We start from the raw sequence: 20,800 nt of genomic DNA on the forward strand, positions 1-20,800 counted from the left end.
AAGAATTTAATTTGGAAAAATTCAATATTTTTAAATTTTTTTTTTGTTATTTAATAAAGAAATATCTGGCATCTTTGGGAAATGCCAGTTCAGATAAAGTGAGCTGCCAGACCGAGGATAGAACTGGGAACTGGGAGGAAAGGAAAATTCTGAATCGCAGTAGTAAGAAAGCAGAACAGCAGTGCAATCAAATATGGATGACACATGAATAAATTAGAGAAACATTTTCGCTTTTCTGGGTCTACACTGTCTTCTTGAAATCCCTACTGCTCGGATTCGGCTCGGAACGGTGATCAAGTAAACCTCCCAGTGGCGGCGAGATTCCGTATCACTCCGGAGAGTAGAAAATGGTGCTTCTTGCTCCGGGAAGGGGGAAAGCGAAGTAGTCGAATAGAATAAAAAAGTAGGATTAGTTGTCACCAGAAAGGTCGTTTTGCTCAAGCGTCGTGCATTAGTTTGGCTTTTCCAAAGTAGAAAGCCTGGTCTCCGCCGCCCGGACCTTCCAATCTGAGCGTTTTCGGAAGGAACTTTTTTGTCTTCGGTCAACTAAATTTACCCAGATGTGGTTTGTGATGCTAGAGAAAGGCAGTGAGAATTAATGTTGTAGGTCGATAAGCTTATGTATTGTTCCGCTTTTCAGCTGAGCCGCATTCACGTGAAGAGTGGAGAAGAATGTCCTCTTTTGACCTCCTTTGAACAGTGTCCCCGACGTCAGTCGACTAAAGGCAGTTAAAGTTAATCCCATAAGAAATATGAGCTATTACGATGGGACACAAATATTTGTATTTATCCAACCGCATAATTCCTCAGTCAGCATAACGGGATTTTTTTTTGCCTGGGCCTCTTTTCAACGACCATTAATACAAATTTCGACCGAAACAATCTACAATAAATCCCATTGACTCGAGGACGCAAGTTCCCTCCTCGTAACGGCAAACAGAAAAAAAATGCCCGGCTGAAGTACTACTCCTTAGTGGAGCGAAAATAAGGCTCTATAACTCTTTGACCGATGGGGCCGAAGTGGGCAAAAAGGTTCCGAAAAGCGACGTCATAATTCTTGCCTCCAGGACTTTGCCTAATTTTTGTCGTCCACCGGCACCGGCAAACGCAAAAGAAATGAAAAAAATATCCGAACTCGGGAAAGGCTCAGTGTGTACTCAGAAACCCACCAACAACAGGGATTTGTTCGCTTCATCTCCCGCTCCGATCGCTGGCTTTAAGCAAAATCGATGAAAGGGACGTTGCTTCTCTGCCAATGGGGAATCGTCAACGGGAACGAAGAATTCTGCCCAAAAGGACAACAAAAAAAAAAGAATCGTCGGTGACCAAGAGCCAACCCACTAACGGCATCGGATGTCCGCCCCCTACGTTCCCAAAGCGGAATCGGAAAGGCGTTCAAGAACACACACACTCTCTCTCTCCCTATCTCTCTCCGTGAACCATTCAGCGATCCATTCGACGACTCCTTCCCTTTCAAGCCAGACACACCGAAGACGACTCGGCGGAGGAAGGGGCCCATCGGAGTCCCCGGCCAGCATCAGCCAGCGGGTGGGAATGTGTCGACTGAAGAATATACCATATAAACCGTGATTCGTGTTGAAAGTTAATAAAAAGGGTAAATAAAAATCTGCTTTTTATGTTGCTACTACCGCTGTGCATGCGGGAAAAATTGAGCTGCTGCTGCTTCTGCTTCTGCTTCTGCTCCAGTGGTTGTGGTTTTGGTGTTGAATGAATGCAGGATGTGAAAACGATGACACTGACGTGGGAAAACCGAGCGAGCGTCGGGGGCGATTCAGGGCACTGCCCCCTGCTTTAACCGAGTAGCAGCAGCAGCAGCAGCCAGGAAGCGGAGAGATCTTTTCCCACACAGCAAATATCAGAACACGCGTTGCTAAGTTATAAATTTTGGATTCGAATGGTAATGGCTTTGGTGTGGCGAAATTTGAGGTTTTAAGAGATTTTTTGCTTTTCTTCGCCACTTTGAAATCATGATTAGGAGTAGTTTACAGTCGCAAAAGGCTCTTATCTTTCACTTACGGAGAACCGTTCAGTGCCAAATTTCAATTATGCTTCAACTGTTACTCTGTTTCAAAAGAACAGTTTTGGTTTAGCTTTTTGGTTGATTTTCTCATAACCACATAGTAGAAAAAGATGTTTTCATATTGTTACTTGTTTCAGAACTAAAATAGCAAAACAAAAAACAAACATATTTTTGAAAAACGGCACTTTTTAGGAAAATAAATTGTAGTGGACAAATTTTTCCATGAAGTTCAAATACAACTACACACGCGTAACTTCAAAAATCCACCGAAAATATTGCGAAAATCTTAAAAGTTCGCATAAAATATTCGAAACTAGCGAAACTTGCAAAATAAAAAAAAAACGTAGCCTCGGTAATCCGCTTGAAAAAGTGTTAAACATCAGGAATCCGCGTGAAAATTACTTCGAATTACTTCGGAAATCCATGGACAAAAGCCGTAACTTCGAGAATCCGCTTAAAAAAATCGCGTTTTTTTGGAAAATCAGGGTAAACAAAGCATACTTTCGGAAATCCGCAAGCGAAATCGTTTAACTTCGTAAAACTGTGTAGTCTCGGAAATCCGCGTGAAAAATTCGTGCAACTTCTGCATAAACGAATTCCATGTAAAAAGCGTGTAACTTCGTAAATTATTGTGAAAATTCCGTGTAACTTCGGAAATTCGTTTCAAAATCGCAAAATCGAAATTCTAAGTAACAAATAGCGTTCGGAAAACCGTGAAACAACGAAAATCCGAGTAAAAAGTATGAGCAAAAAAAATCCGGAAATCCGCGTAAAAATATCGTATCACTGAGGAAATTCGCATGAAAACCAAGTGTAACTTCGGAAATCCGAGTAAAAATCACCTAATCGCGGAGATCCACATCAAACATCGAGCCTTCGAAAATCCGTGTGATAAATTCATGCAACTTAGGGAATCTGCGTGAAAATTTCACGTATCTTCGGAAATCCATACAAACAAACGCGTAACATAGGAAATTTACATGAAATATATTCGCAACTACGGGAATGTGTAACATCGGAAATTCGCATAAAAAACCGCGTAACTCCGGGAATTTGCATAACTTCGCCAATCCGCGAAGAGGAAAACGGCGTAACCTCGGAAATGAGTCTGATGGAAAAGAAAACGCGCAACTTAGAAAATCTTCGTAAAAAAATCACGTTACTTCATAAATCCGCGCAAAAAACCTGTGTAATTCCAGAGATACGTGCAGAAAAAAACGGCATAACCTCAGGAATTCGTGTAAAAGACGTAATCTTGGAATTCCACGTAAAAGAACTGCGATACTTCGTTTTCTTCCCCGTGGAAGATACACGTTACTTCGGAAATCCGCATGAATAAAAAAAACTGCGTAGATTCCCGTGAAAAAAACAGGTAACTTCGGAAACTCGGGTTATTCCGGGAATCCGGGTAACAAAAATCGCGTTAGCACAAAAACACGCATAACTTCAGACAGTAATCACAAAAGAATCGCGTTACTTCGGAAATCGGCATAAAAACCACACAACCTCGAAAAGTTTCGCATAACTTCGGAAATCCGCGGGAAAAAACGTGTAACCTCGAAAATTCGCATAAAATAATCGAAACTAACGAAATATGCACAATAAAAAAATACGTAACTTCGGTAATTCGCATTAAAAACGCGTATCTTCAGAAATCCGTTTTGTTTCTAGAATTCGCTTAAAAAGGCGTGAAACATCGGAAATCTGCGTGAAAATTTTGAATTAAAATCCGTGAAAAAAAAAGTCGTGAATCCGGGAATTTGCATAAAAATGCCGTGTAACTCCGGGAAAAATCGCGTTACTTTGGAAATTCGGACAAACAAAAGCATACTTTCGGAAACTCGCATGAAAAACCGATTAACTTCGGAAATCTGCGTGTAAAAAAAAACGCGTTGCTTCAAAAATACTCGTCAAAAATCCATGAAACTTCAAAAATCTTCATAAAAAGACGCGTAACTTCGTATAAAAATGAAAATACGCGTAAAAATAGCTAAACTTCGGAATTCCACGTAAAAAAGTGCGTAGCTTTGTAAATTCGGGTAAAAATTCCGTGTAACTTCGGAAATTCGTTTCAAAATCGAGTTACTTCGAATTTCCGCAAAAAAAGCGTTCGGAAATCCGTGTAAAAAACGCGCAGCTTTGGAAATCCAAGTAAAAAGTATGCGCAAGTATGGGAAACTTCGCGAAAAAATATCGCGTTACTTCGAAAAACAGCATAAAAAACGTAATTCGAATAAGAAACCGCGTAACTTCAGAAATCCGAGTAACCTCAAAAATTCGCATGAAATAATCGAAACTAACGAAATCCGCAAGACAGAAAAAAAAACACGTAACTTCGGTAATCTGCATAAAAAGCGCGTATCTTCGGAAATCCGCGTTATTTCTGGAATCCGCGTAAAAAAACAGTTCAACATAGGGAATCCGTGTAAAAATCTTGAATTACGTCGGAAATCCGTGAAAAAATACGTAACTTCGGGAATTCGCGTAAAAATACCGTAGAACTTCGAGAATCCGCTGAAAAAATCACGGTAGTTTGGAAATTCGGACAAACAAAGGAATATTTTCGGAACCTCGCATGCAAAACCGTGCAAACTTCCGATATCTGCATGCAAAACGAACGAGTAACTTCAACAATCCACGTGAAAAATCCATGGAATTTCGGAAATCCGTGTAAAAAAAATCTCGTAACTTCGGAAATCTGCACAAACCAACGCGCAACTTTGGAGATCCGTATAAAAAAGAATCGCGTAATTACGGAAATCTAAGGATAAAATGCGTAACTTCGGAAATCCACGTGAAAAATCTTTGTAACTTCAGAAATCCACGTAAAAAGTCCATGTAACTTCGTAAATTCGTGTGAAAATTCCATGTAAGTTCTAAAATTCGTTTCAAATTGCGAAGCTTTGACATTTTGCGTAAAAAAAGTGTTCGGAAATCCGTGTAAAAAAACGCATAACTTCGGAAATCCGTGTGAAAAGTATGCGCAAGTACGGGAATCCACGCGAAGAAATGTCGCGTTACTTCGGGAATCCTTAAATAAATCCACGTTAAAAAAACCATGTAACTTCGGAAATTCGCATAAAAACCGCGTAACTTCGAAAATTCGAATAAAAATCTCCTAAATGCGGAGATCCGCGAAAAAAACGTGTAACTTCGAAAATCCATCTGACAAATCGGAAATCTGCGTAAAAATTCTGCGTAACTTCGGAAATCCGTAAAAACAAATGTGTAACCTTCTGGAATCTGCGTTAAAACTGCGTAAAATTCCGTGTGATTTCAAAAGTCCGCGTTAATAAACGCGTAACTTCGGAATCCGCGTAAGACAATCTTGTAACATCGGAAATTCACATAGAATATATGCGTTACCTGGAAATCTTCGTAAAAAATCCGTGTAACTAATTCGCTTAAAAAACCGCGTAACTTCGATGATTGGAGGCCGATCGGCTTCGGGAACCGGTGTGAAGAAAGCGTTATTTTTCAATCGCGTAACTTTTACGCATTAGAAGGAAGAGAAAAATATGTATCTTCAGAAATCCGATTAAAATACGTGTAATTCGGCATAAAGAAAAAGCATTTTCTCAGAAATCTGCTTAGAAACCGCGTAACTTCGGAAATCCGCGCAGAAAAAACTGTGTAGCTTCGAAAATCCACACCGAACATTGGTGGAAAAAACGCATACTTTTAGAAATTCACGTAAAGAATAAAGCGTAACTTAAGAAATCCGTTTTCAAAAAAACGTAGCTCAGTAAATCCGTTTAAAAAACCCGCATAACTTTGTAAATCCGCGTAACTTCGCATAACTTCGCCAATCCGCGAAGAGGAAAACTGCGTAAGCTCTGGAATGAATCCGAAGAAAAAGAAAACACGTAACTTAGGAAATCCAATTGAAAAAATCACATAATTACAGAAATCCGCGTAAAAAAAGAAACAAAATCACGTTACTTCATAAATCCGCGAAAAAACCTGTGTAATACCGAAGATACGTGTAGAAAAAAAAAACGCATAACCTCAGGAGTTCGCGTAAAAAAGACGCGATCTTGTGTTTCCACGTAAAAGAACCGCGATACTTTGTTTTCTTCTCCGTGGAAGAAACACGTAACTTCGAAAACCCGCATGAAAAAAAACTGCGTAAATCGCCGTGGGAAAAAACAAGTAACTTCGAAAATTCGCGTAATTTCGGGAATCCGGATAACAAAAATCCCGTTAGCTTAATAATCCGCGAGAAAGAACGCATAACTTCTGAAATCCGCACAAAAGAATCGCGTTACTTCGGGAATCTGCATAAAACGCGTAACCTCGAAAAATTACGCGTAACTTCGGAAATCTGTGAAAAACGCGTATTTTCTGGAAACCGAGTAGATAACGCGTAACTTCGGAAATCCACGGAAAAAAGGTGTAACCTCGAAAATGCGCATAATATAATCGGAACTAACGAAATCTGGAAGATAAAAATACACGTAACTCACGTAACTAAGATGAATAACACCCAACTTTGGTAATCCGCATAAAAAATCGCATTATGTCGTAAATCTGCGTACAAAATGCGTTTAATTTCGGAAATTGACATAAAAAACCGGGTTACTTCAGAAATCCGAGTAAAAATCACATTATCACTTTGGAAAAAAAATTCGCTCAACATCGGAGTTCCACATTAAAAAACGTGAAACTTCAAAAGTTCATGTGAAAATTCTGTGTAACTTCGAAAATTCACATCAATAAACGCGTAACATTGAAATCCGCTTAAAAATATGCGCAACTGCGGGAGGCCAAGCGAAAAAAATCGCTTTATTTCGGATACGCGTGAAAAATCTGTGTAACTTTGAAAATTCGCTTAAAACCGCGTTACTTCGATAATCCAAGTGAAAATCCGCATATACTTTAGAAATTCATATAAAAAATCGGTTATTTCGAAAATCTTCGACAAAACCGATCAGTTTCGGGAACCGGCGTAAAAAAAGCTTTTCTTTTCAAAATCGCGTAATTTCACGCATAAATGTAACGCGATTTTCTACGCGGAGAAAAGTGAGTAACTTCGGAAATCTGCGTAGCAAAACTGCATAGCATCGGAAATTTTTGCGGAAAAACGCATAGTTTCAGAAAGCCGCGTGAAAATTGAAGTGTAGCTCAAGAAATCCGTTTATTAAAAAAACGTAACTTCGGAAATCCGCTTAAAAATTCATATAACTTCGTAAATCCGCGTAACTTCGGGGATTCGCGTAACTTCGGAGATCCGCATAAGAATCGCATAACGTCAGGAATCAGTGTAGACTTAGGCACTCGTATAGAATAAGTTTTATTTGGGAAGTCCGCGTCATTTTAGTGATACTTTGAAATTCTGCGGAAAAATAGCATGACCTAAGAAATCCGCGTAAAAAAACGCGTGATTACGGAAATACTCGTCAAAAAACGTGGAACTTTGTAAACTCGTAAAAAAGCCTAATAACTTAGGGAAACCGAGTATAAAACGCTTAACTGCGGAAATTCCTCGAAAAAACGACCATTTTCGGAAATCCGCGTGAAAAAGCAAAGCTTCGGAAATTCGCAAAGAAACCGCGTGAAAAAGCAGTAAATACCGCAAACCCTCGAAAATTCGCTTAAAAAACGCATAATTTTGAAAGCGCCAAAAACGTGTAACTTCATGAAACCATGTAGAAAAAACGCAAAACATCGAAAATTCACGTAAAAATTGCGCAGCTTCGTAAATCCACGGGAATAAAGTGTAACCTCGGACATTCGCGTAAAAAATCGCGTCCGAAGTAACGAAATCCGCAGGATAAAAGAACACGTTACTTCGGAGATCCACGCAATCCGGAGAAAAGAATACGCAACTTCGGATATTCACACAAAAATACTGCCAAACTTCGAAAACCCGGGAAAACAAAATCATAACTTCGAAAAACCCCATGAAAAACTGTCTAACCTCGGAACACTGCCTTCGGAAAAACCGCATAACTTCGGAAATCTGCGTGAAAAATCCGTGTATCATTGGAAATCCGCGTAAAAAAATCAATGTATCTTTGAAAATCTGCATAAAATAGAACGCGCAGCTTCAGAAATTCGCACAAAAAAACGCGTAAGTTCTGGAAACCGCATTAAAAAGAACCGCGTAATTTCGGAAATCCGTAGATAAAATGTGTAACTTCGGGAATCCGCGTAAAAGCCGCCTAATTTCGAAACTCCACGTTAGAAAGCTTCGTGAATTTGTGTTAAGGTTCCGTGTAGCTTCGGAAATTCGTTTCAAAATCGTGTTTGTTTAGAAATTGTGCGTAGAAAATAGCGTTCGGAAATCCCCTTAAAATCCACGCGAAAAAATAACGCATTATTCCGGAAATATGCTAAAAAATCGCTTTACTTCGTAAATCCGCGTACAAAATTCGTTTAACTTCGGAAATTCACATGAAAAACCGGGTATCTTTGGAAGTCCGCGTGAAAATCACCTAATTGCGGAGATCCGAAAACCGTTCGGCATCGGGAACGGGCGTTAAAAACAGCGTTTTTCCAAATCGCGTTACTTTCACGCATAAATGAGTTGAGAAAAGTGTGTAGCTTCAGAAATTCGATTAAAAAACGTGTAGCTTCGGGAATCCGCGTAGAAAAAAACTATGTAGCTTCGAAGTTCCGCACTGAACATCGGCGGAAAAAACACGTAATTTCAGAAACCTGTGTAAAGAATAAAGCTTAGCTTAAGAAATCCGTTTAGAAAAAAACGTAACTTCCGCTTAGAAAACCCGCATAACTTCGTAAATCCTTGCAACTTCGATACTTTGCTTAACTTCAGGAATCCGCGTAAAAACCGCGTGACTTAGAGAATCCGTGTAAAAAAAAGTTTTATTTGGGAAATCCGCTTAATTTTGGGATTCCACGTCAAAAACCTCGAAAATCCGCGAACGAAAACAACATGACTTCAAGAATCTTCGGAATACCGCGAAGAGGAAAACTGCGTAGCTTCGACAATGAATCCGATGGAAAAGAAAACGCGTAACTTGTTAAGAAAATCCTCGTAAAAAAATCACATAATAACGGAAATCCACGTAGAAAAAACACAACATCACGTTACTTCCTAAATCTTCGCAAAAAACTTGGGTAATTCCGGAGATACGTGTAGATAACCGCATAACCTTAGGATACGCGAAAAACGACGTTACCTTGGGAATCCACGTTAAAGAACCGCGATAGTATCGATAGTATCGGAAACCCCCGTAGAAGAAACACGTAACTTTGGGAATTCGCATGAAAAAACCCCGTGGAAATAAAACAACGGGTAACTTCGGAAATTTGCGTAATTTCGGAAATCCGAGTAACAAAAATCGCGTTAGTTAAAAAATCCGCGAGAAAAATTGTATAACTTCAGAAACCCGCACAAGAGAATCACGTTACTTCGGAAATCCGCATCAAAACCACATAAAATTATCTTCGGAAATTCGAAATAACTGGAATCCACGTAAAAAAAGTTAAACATAGGGAATTCGTGTAAAAATCTTGAATTACGTTGGAAATCCGTGAAAAAATACGTAATTTCGGGAATTCGCGTAAAAATACCGTATAACTTCGAGAATCCGCTAAAAAAAGTCGGAAATTCGCATGCAAAACCGTCTAATTTCAGATATCTGCGTGCAAACAGAATCGCGTAACTTCAACAATCCACGTGAAAAATCCATGTAATTACGGAAATCCAAGGATAAAATGCGTAATTTCGGAAACCCACGTTTTACCTATTTTTATATATATAAAAAATAGGTATAGAATTCGCTCAAACTTTCGAAAATTTTTCCGAGGCCCGGAGGGCCGAATGACATATACCAATCGATTCAGCTCGACGAACTGAGCAAATGTCTGTGTGTGTGTGTGTATGTGTGTGTGTGTCCGTATGTGTGTTGTCAACTAAGAGGTCGAGATCTCAGAGATGGCTGGACCGATTTTCATCAAACTAGTCGCAAATGAAAAGACTCCCCGTCACCCAAAACGCTATTGAATGGTTTTGAGATCGGATGTTTACTTTTTGAGTTATACAAAGTTTTATGTCAAAATTTTCAGTTTTTTGACAGTATCTGTCACAATTGACCTTGAAAACAGAATATGTTTTCAGACTTAGATTCCGCACGGTAATACCTATCCAACAAGCCATAGATTGTTAAAATCCGTCCATTTTTAACGGAGATATCGAAATTTTTCTGTAAGCGACTTTTCCCCCTATTCCAGCAGTAGGAGTTTTGAGCGCTGTATGACAAAGAAATGCTTGGGAGCAACGGAAAACACGATTTTTTATACTGTTACATACAATTGTTTCTAAGAACCAAAAGGATTGTGTACAGCATTCTTTTTCATGACAACATAATCGTTCGAATATGACATATATAAACCAGATGATGGCAGAATTTTTTTTAATTATTTTGTTTTAAACTACTTACAGCAATAAATGCTGGAACAACATAACATCCATATACCATTCGAATCAGTTCGTCGAGATCAGCAAATGCGTGTGTGACAAATAATTTCACTTAATTTTCTCGGAAAATTTCTTTTCTACAAATTCAGATTCATACGAAAAATCGTATGCTCCCAAACAAAGTTCCTGAATTATGTTTGGTTCCGAGCTCTGGTTCTGGAACTACAGGATGATATGTGAAACGAAATCAAAATTGTGTAACTCATTTTTCTCGTAGATGGCTAAACCGATCTAAGATTCAAATGAAATCTAAGAATCATCTAAGATTCAAATGGTTCAAGATTCTATAAAACATCTTGCTTTTCAGTCAGATCCAACTTCCGGTTTCGGGGATAGTATAAAAATGTCTACTCCACATAAATTAATCAGGTTTATCGGGTTAGCAGATTTGGATAGTCGATAAAAAAATTAACTTTTTTCAGTTTTAGTGGTATTCAGTTGTCGATCAGAATGCACCTAAAAATTTAATTCGTGCTATGATCTCTCAAAGATGTCTTAACTGATTTGCAAATATTTTGAAACAAATGTAAACTGTACAGCTACTCAGGTGAATTTATCTGACTTCGACCATACCGCTTTTAGAATTCCGGTTCCAGTATAAAAAGCTTAATCAAATTTCAGAAACAAAAATTCAAATTAAAACAAACTTATATACAAAAATTAATTAATTTTATCCAATTATGACTTCCGGTTCTCGAATTACATGATGATGAATTTTTAAAATTCAAACCGATATAGAAGATGACAATCCCGAAAAGCTTCAAAGTTGGACTCAAAACTGTTGTAATTTATTCGTCCTATGGCCATACGAATCGGTTTGGGTTATGCTGGTTCCTGAATACCGGCTCTGGAAGTACCTTAAATTACCGTAAACTCTAGAGTGGAACTTACATATCATGGCATGTTTAATCGATTATCACACTTCTAGATTCAAATTCGATCCGATTTGCAGTTTCGACATTACAGAGTAATGAGTGATTAAAATCTCAAATTGTCGCTTAAAACGACGGTCATTAAAATAATGTCATGAAAACTTAAACACCGAAGAATATTCATGCAAAAAACACATGCGGATTGATAAAAATAGGTATCATCTCACTGCTAGGTGGATTAAACACGTTTTTTTTGAAAACCCACATAACTTTGAATGAGTAACTTCGGAAATCGGCGTAAAAGTCGCCTAACTTCGGAATTTCACGTAAAAAAAAGCGCTTGACTTTGAAAATTTGTGTGAAAATTCCGTGGAACTTCGGAAATTAGTTTAAAAAACGTGTTACCTCGAATTCTACGTAAAAAATAGCGGTCGGAAATCCGCGTAAAAGGTAAGAGCAAGTAACTGCAGATATCTGAAGTTATCTCGGAAATCCGCTAAAAAATCGTTTTACTTCGTAAATCCGTGTAAAAATCGCCGAACTTCGGAATTCCGAAGTTACACGTTTTTTAAACGGCCTTCTGATTCCTTTTTATGCAGAATTTCAATGAATTTCCGAAGTTACACGGAATTTTCACCTGAATTTAAAAAGTTACGCACTTTGAAATTTAGCATAAAAAGGAATCAGAAGGCCGTTTAAAAAACGTGTAACTTCGGAAATCCGTGTAAAAAGATTGTGTAACTTCGGAAATCCGAGTGAAAAAACCGTTCGTTTTGTCTTTCTTCATAGAAAAATATTTAAAAAGCTGGAAAAACCGACTATCGAACGGAGCCTTGGAGACAGTGTCATAAACCATTTGACTCAGTTCGACGAGATCGGAAAAATGTCTGCGTGTGTGTGAACTTTTCGATGATGTTATTACCGCTCAATTTTCTCAGAGATGATCTAGCCGATTATAACAACCCTAAGCTCGTGTGAAGGCTACTGTTGGGCCATTGATCAAGTTTCGAAGTTTCAAATTGCTATAAATTCTCGTTCCGGAGGTAGGATGACTTAAGTGGCGTAACCGACAAAACGCGTTGTTTTATCACCGCTCAATTCTCTCAGAGATGGCTCAACTGATTTTAACAAGCTTAAATTCGTTTGAAAGCTACTGTTGGGTCATTGATCAGCTTAGAAGATCAAATTGCTGTGACTTCTGGTAGCGGAGATATGATGGTATAAGCTACGTAACCGACAAAACACGTCGATTTTTACTGCTCTAATATATATAAGGGTGCCAATATTTTGGGATCACCTCCTATTTCGTGAAGCGAAAGTACTCACAAGATTGGACGCTAAATTGGATATCACCTGAACAGCAAAATTTGAGCTAAATTGGATATGATTAAGGGGTGCTGCCCGGCGGTTAAGGTTTGAAAATTGAGGTTTGAATGTTTCGATCTTGAACTATCACCACAGGGAGGAGTACATGAAATTTTCCGAAACAGCAAATTTATTTTCGATTCCGAATGTCTTAGAACAACACGAAAAGTCGAGATTTAGTGGCATTTCGGGAAAAAAAATTAACTGCCGACTTTCTGGGACTTGAAAAAAGTTTGAAGACACTAAATCTCGACGTTTCATGCAATTCTAAGACTTTTGGCATCAAACATTTTTTTTCATTTCGTTATTTCGGAAATTTCATGTCACCCTCATGTGTTTTGAAAACAAAATGACAGTTAAGAAAAACAATCAAGAAACAAATAGTTGTACTAAATTTAATCCGAGTGATTTTCGAAAACAACTAATCTTTTAATTTTAGTTTGTTTTAATCAAGGATTGCTTTTATCGTATCAAAGAACGCTCACTGGCAACTCTTCACACGATTGAATCAGTGCCATCAAAGAGAGACGGATATCATCGCAACAACAAAAACCCGGCATGGCTCATTTAACATAGAATAGACACCAGTGCGAGAGCGAATTTCTCTCGATGAGCTGTCTGAGCATCACGGATTAGCACGCTGCTGTGGGGATCCTCTCTGAAGCAACAAACGGTCACTTATTCTCGTTTCGCGATCCGATTCTATACAGGCTGTTGATAATTGCGATAGAATCATTTTAACCTTTGTATAACTTGTGTCTATGAAAATGTATGTGAATGCTCCACACCAGGGTTTTGAAATATTGCAACCTAGTATGAATATCATCAAGTTGAATCATCGATTCGATTTTCTGCGATAATTGTCAACTTGCGATTCCCTCTTGGGAAATTCCACACAGCAACGATCATTATCAGTCTGTAAATTTTCTTTAAGGGCCGTGAAATACTCAGAGTATGAAGCGGAGCGAAGAAATGTAGAAAAATACTCACGCGGTTCATGCAATGGGAGACTCGAGTTCTTTTAGCATCTTCTACCGGATTGAAAAAGTTGTATACAATATAGATAACAATATAGCAGCTTCTGTCAAATTTTCGGAAATCACCAGCACTGGTTTTAATAATGAAAAATATTACGGTTGTCATTTTAGAAATAATATCAAAGCTATTTTAATTTATGTAGCCAACATTCGGTAGCTTTCCCGTAGACCTCAACACTGGCAGCCTACGGTTCAATTATTTAGTGTTCAAACACCTCACCGGGCAATTTCCTTCAATGGCTAGAAATCACACAGTCACTAAGTCCCGTTCACTTCACCGGCTGGCGCACTCAAGTGGTGCCAAATCTGCGACTAACATTTATCTTGCGGCAAAAGTGATTGCCTGGCAGAAACCGATTGCGCTTCCTGTGTGTGTGTGTGTGAGCATTATTACTCTGGGGCTCTGGAGGGGGGTGGGGCACCCACGCAGCATCAGCATTCAGTATTCGCAACCATTAAGCACCGTATCACAACACGGTATCCGGCCTCTCGGCGCACGGAACAACGCAGCAAATCAAATCACTTACCAATTATCGTTAAATTTACGATGCTATTCCTAGTTTGTGCTACGATAAAATCCACCCGACACCGGTACACTCCGGCGTCGGTTTCGCGGGCATTCTGGACCGCCAGTTCGCCCGGTTGCTTGTCGAACAGGAAGTACGCCCGGTTGCCAAACACCGAATCGTCGGACCACCGCTTGGCCGATGTCACGTCCCGGCCCCGGGTGTCGGCACTGAAACGAAACGAAACGAAAGGCAACGATCAGTCTCGGCTGGAATGCGAAAAAAATTCTCTAATGCAATAACATCAATCTAAACAAAATTCCGATTCGGTTTCAAACAACTTTCTTAGAACGGGAAAATATGATAGCTACATTGAAAAACACTTCATAAATTCAAAATAAACTGATGGGGTTTCAATTCGGAAGAGTAGTTTTATTATTTCCGAAATCAAATTCATATCGTAATATATTTCTGTGAAAACATTGATGCAGCAAAAATCTAGTTACGGTGGTTGTCACTGGAATGCTGCACCCACAAATCATGAACAGGTCCAAAACTAAAACACCACCACCACCACCACCGCTTCAATCCAGGAAACTGCCACTGAAGCAAATCATCTGCAAGCGTTCTAAATTATTAACTGTTGTTTCCACCGGTGCTGGCTTGGCTTGGTGTTCGATGTCTGTGGTTGTCCTGTAGAACGACGATATTCAGAGGCATCATACTGGCCACAAAGTTACAGGAATGGAATGAAACGACGATACGATTCTCTCTTCCGGGCAATTCGCATCGTTCCAGTGAGCCGTAGAACTTGTCATTTTTTTTTGTCATTTACATACATATTGATAATGATTGAAAATGAAATGGAAAATTTAATACTTTTTTTTTCGGTTAATCAGGAGGCTTCAATGGATATCAGTTGGCATGAAACACCATGTTTCGGTAAATATGTATGTCGTTTATTGATTTATTTTGTAAAGTGTGTGCTAAAGTATGTTTTAATCAATCTAGTGGTGTAATATTACCTTTATCAGAGCACTCATATTTTAATATATTATACTGTAGCATGCTTCAAAATATTTTCATTTGACTCTCGAAAGCAAACAAAAAAGTTTGATTGGACATCATCGAGCATAGCCTACAGATTGAAACAGTTTTCAGCCAATCAGTTGACTGTACTTTACTTCATATTCCATACATACACCGCTCACTGACACACTGATGAATGGACAGCACCCTGGTTCTTTAATTGACTTTAATTGAATGCAGTTGATCTCAGTATGACAACCAGTGCTGTAAAACTTCATTCAATTCAATTGAAATGGAATGTGCACACACACGGACGAGCACTCTACTGCAGTAAACTTCACATTATAACACACAACCTTCGCTGTCGCACCGAATGGGCATCATACCGTCCTTCATTAGTTTCTCTTTCTACCGAAGCGCAGTTCAACCACCGTCAGTTTATCTATTGAAGTAAAAAAAAAATATTTCTTGCAGTTGAATGGGAGAGCGGCCTTCAAGTGAGGCTCATGTAAACAACCTGTCATGATAATAGAAATACCAATTACAAAATAAAGAAAAATTAATTGTTCCCTCTTTCAGTTTTCAGTTCTAATATTTCGAAACACATCTCAATACATTTCAAACAATCGAAATTATCGATTTTAGCTTACTGGTGATAATGGAAAACTCAAATGAGAACCGCTACCCTCTATTTATCATTATGGTCGGAGAGAGTTTTATGCTACACCCAAACCTCCGTTTACGAACACTTTTTATACGTTACCTCTTTTTACGTAACTCTTTTTACGAACCAAATCCCAAATAACGTAAACTTTTTTTACCAACCTGCTTCGTAAAAAGAGGTTTTGGCATACATTGAAAACGATTTCCGACTCCTTGGAAACTACTACAATATGGGTATTTTTGGAACGGGTTTAAAGAGTAGGTTCCGGAAAATGATGTTTGGAAATCCAAGATGGCGACTTCCGGTTTATCAATCTTGGAAATCCAAGATGGCGACTTCCAATTTTTTATCAATCAACCGGAAGTCGCCATCTTGAATTTCAAAACTACCTCAAACATTGTTTTCCGACATCTACTCATCAATTCCGTTCCGAAGATACCCATATTGTTAGGGGTGTTAAGCAATCTCAATAAACCGGAAGCCGCCATCTTGGATTTTGAAACGAGCCCAAACATCATTTCCTTGCACCTACTCTTCACATCCGTTCCGAAAATAACCATATGATGCGCGGTTTCCACAATAATTACACAAAACTTTTTCTACGAAGTACATCCAAATAATGTAAACTGTTTTTTACGAACCAAATCCCAAATAACGTAAACTTTTTTTTACGAACCCCCGTTTAGTTCGTTAATGGAGGTTTCGGTCGACCCGAACTCGAACCCGACGGGTATTGCTCGGGTTTCGGGTTCAGAAAAAAAAATGTTTGCCGGATTTGGGTTGGGTACGGGTTACGATTATTGGTAGGGTTTGGGTTTGAAAGAAAATCTATTCTCGGGTAGAGGTTGAGTACGATTCGAGTTCGGGTTTAAGAAACTACTCTTACCCGACCATCCCTGATCAGCAGTGATGGCATTCCACTAGAGAGAGTTACACCAGCGTGTAAGTTTCATGCCTACACTGTGGAAGCAGCCGGCGAACAACGCACAAAAACGAAAGCGCACTTCTTCTCAGTATCGAATAGGAGCAATTCCTTACGAAATCGAAGATCAATTTTTTCTTGTATTTTTGGATTTGGATCAAATTTTGCATATGCATTCTTTGTGATCAAAAGAGACAACTTGCACCATAAGTTTTCCATTTTTACTCTAGGCTTGCTTTTGAGAAGGGACTAAGCAAACATCCCTTGAAAATGTTCAATAAAATGTGGTCCAGAAACGGTGGATCCGATCGATTCTACAATGTTTCAGGTAATTATAAGGACTATGTAAAAAAAACCTGTTTTAATCCACCTAGTGGTGTAATGATGCCTTTCTCATATCAATGAAAATATCATATATAATACTGTGGTATTCTTCAAAATATTTTTCTTCGATTCTCAAAAGAATAATCGAAATAGATTTGTTTGACCGTCAACTGATAAAAAATGATAATTGGAAAAGATTTGAGGTCGATTTAGAAAACTTTTTACGGTTTGTCGCTCTTTTCAGTGATGGTATAAAATTTTTAACACGCTTTACCCTATATTTCCGGATCCGGAAGTCGGATCCACATGAAATTCAGGAATTACGCTTGGAACCACCTTTCATTTGAATCTAAGTTTGTGAAAATCGGTCGCGCCATCTATGAGAAAAGTTAGAACACATATTTTCTTTTTTTTGCACATTTTACCCCATAACTCCCGAACCGGTAGTCGGCTCCAAATGACATTCAGGAATTTTTATGGGACCTTAAGACCTATCATTCAAATCTAAGTTTGTGAAAATCGCATCAGTGCCTTTTTAAAAATGAAGAAGTTACAGCTAAAACAGTTTACGGGTCTCGTTGTAATTCGGAAACCGTTCATCGTACAAAAATAGCGTCCAGGAAGAAGTTATAGGGAATCAACAGGGCACTCTAAAAAATATATACACTGAAAAAAAAATTGATTTTTTTCTCACTAATTTCAAAATGAATCAAAAAAATTAATTTATATAATAGGTTTTTGTTTTTTAATATTAAATAATAGGTTTTTGTTTTTTTTGATAATTTTTATTTTAAAGCTCATATTAAAACCTACAGATTGATGGCTATCCCATCCGTGCCTTTTGTAAATTGAAGAAGTTACAGCTTGATATTTCGAATATATCTGTAAATTGTTTTAGCTGTAACTTCTTCATTTTTCAAAAGGCACGGATGGGATAACCATCAATCAGTAGGTTTTAATAACAGCTTTAAAATAAAAATTATCAAAAAAAAAATTAAAACCATGCTCTTTTTATTTCATTTTTTCGGACTATTTTGTAATGAGAAAAAAAATCAAAATTTTTTTCAGTGTATATTTTTTTAGAGTGCCCAATCGATTCCCTACAACTTCTTCCTGAACACCATTTTTGTACAATTAACGGTTTCCGAGTTATAACGGTTTGAAAAATGCAATTTTGGTGAAATGCAAAAATACATAAGCCCTTGTTAAAAATCAGTCGTGAGTCGGATTGACCTCTCAATTGATTCAAAACTTATGGTTTGCCATACTGAAGCCATGTGCAAAGTTTCATCCAAATCGGAGAAGGTCGACTCCGATTTTGTCACTTTTTCGTCTACTCATTCCTGGAATTGCTCAATAGGCCCTTTTTAAGAAGAATTCTGACATTTTGAACCTGAGAGTGTAATAGTGCAATATTTTGGTTTTGATTACTGTCGCCATTGTTAATTTTTGGGATGAATAAAGGACCAACGATAGGATGAATAAAAAACCTTCGAGATGAAATAAGAAGCACAGTAGTGAACATATCAGAAGTGTTTTTTCAAATATTATTTTAATTTCCAAGCTATGTGAATCAATTGTCAATGTGGAGCAAGGCAAATTAAGCAGAAATATGAAAAAATCGTAGTGATTTTAGCAGTGGCGTATCGTGACAAAATTGACTAGTTGTGCACTGCTTATGTGGTGTGATAGCAGATGTAACAGTTCGTTGTAAGTGAAAAAGTGAAAACTAAAGTTTGAGGAATGGAGATTCGCTTGTGTTTTTCAATACAATGGGATAACGATTTATTTTCGAATGGGATTTTTTATTAAACAAACAAATCTCAGAGCAGAGCTGAGTAACTCTTTCTTTTCTTGAATCTGTGCAGTAACTCATGTGCACCAGGGCTTGTATTGTGAGTCCTCAAACGAACGAAGCAACAAACCTAGAGACCTATATTAGAGAGAAACTGAATGCGTGAGAGTATATGCTACTGAGCAGATCAATTCCCTTGCCTATAGTAAATTGCCTGTGCTCTCAGTCTCAGTTAACACATGAACTAAGCAATCCATGGCAATGTAATCAAATGTAGGATTCGCTCTCGTTAGTATTGTATGAGAAAGAAGGCCTTGCTTCACGGCGTGCTACAAGACGCGAAGCAAAGTCAAATAGACAATGTTTACGGTGTTTTCACAGTGTAGGTTTACAGGAATCATTTTTGAACATAATGTTCGCATTCTAAGACCAAATTTGATCACTTTTCAAACATACTTTAAACATTTTATAGCAGAAATTTTGCATTTGAGCTCATTTTCAGAACGATCAATTTGTTTCTTGAAAGTTTACGCTGTGTACATATCCTAGAAACATTGAAAGCAATGTTCTTTAAATTAATATTCATCGGAACTAAAAGTTATGAATCTAGTTTCTTCATAGGCATCTTCAATATGAGAACCATTCATCAAATGCTAACCTCATGAAGCATAGGTCTCAGATAGCGGGCATATTCATGAACTAATGAACGAACGAAGCAGCTTTCCTTGCTTGTGTTGTGCTGTGAATTCTACCTGACATACGAAAGTTTGTGAATAGCACAGATGGTGAAACCCTTTCGTTCATATTCGTTGCTTCAATTTGCAAGACCTGATGTGCACAGAAAAAACACTAACACAGTGACAACAGATACTTGAAATTTTATGTCTATTATGAACACTCTATCGCACTGTATTGTCTTTGTTTCTGTTGTTTCGACCGTAAACGATTTTCGACTGTGTCGGGTGAGATGCGAGCACGAACTGCGCCTTGTTTGTTGGCAAGGAACACGGAGTGCGAAACTTACTAAACTAATCGATTGAATATTTCTTGATTATCTGGGTTAATAATCGATTACTCGATTAATCGATCGATATTATGACATCTCTAATCGGAAAGTTAAAATTGTCCCTCGAACTATCAGGCTGACTGTTTAGAATGGTTGATTTTAGTGAAATTGATGACGTGTTTGGTTTGGTTAGGTGGTTCCGCGATATTCAGAGAAGAATACATCCATAGATACCATCTGGAATGGATGCACTGAGAAGCAGAATACTTAGCGCATTTTGGCATTAAAAATGCTTTACTCTTCATAGTCTGGGGTCGGGTGTCAATTAAAAATTGACAGAAAATATCCGCGTAACCTTTTTCTGTCATAATTTTGAGCGATAACAACTCAATCATTTGTGGATGGATTGATATAATTTAACAACCAATCGATTGGGAAACATTTAACATGTATGGCAACGTCGTTTCAGTATTTCTATAGCATACTACTGAAGAATTGGTTAGAATCGACCGGTGTTTTCACGAACCAATCACAGAAGTCCATAATGATGTCATGCTCTTGATGCACGGCCGACGATTTCGATCGTTGGTCTACACCTCGAATTTCATTTAGTAGTAGTTTTGCTTCCTTCGACATAGGGAGACTTCGCGTCATGCATAAAAAATACTGCATCATTCTGTGTAGTATGTAGCAGAGCCGGTGAAAGAGGTGGGTACGGTGGGTAGTACTACCCACCTGAAAATTCCAAAGGTAGGTAACTACCCACCTGAAATTTCAAACGAAAAAGAATGGT

The 20,800-nt window shown here is 38.2% G+C and overlaps 1 protein-coding gene across 2 annotated transcripts in view; it reads right to left on the bottom strand.

Moving 5' to 3' along the window:
• Positions 1–20,800, bottom strand: part of LOC131437740 (hemicentin-1) — a 531,827-nt gene that overhangs the window by 169,951 nt on the left and 341,076 nt on the right. For both annotated transcript variants that reach the window (XM_058607294.1, XM_058607286.1), the window contains exon 4: positions 14,289–14,497. In XM_058607294.1, the coding sequence (XP_058463277.1) occupies positions 14,289–14,497 (209 nt within the window). The remainder of the gene's footprint in view (positions 1–14,288; positions 14,498–20,800) is intronic.

The sequence above is a fragment of the Malaya genurostris genome, chromosome 1 (genome assembly GCF_030247185.1).
Source record: "Malaya genurostris strain Urasoe2022 chromosome 1, Malgen_1.1, whole genome shotgun sequence".
NCBI classification, from domain to species: domain Eukaryota; kingdom Metazoa; phylum Arthropoda; class Insecta; order Diptera; family Culicidae; genus Malaya; species Malaya genurostris.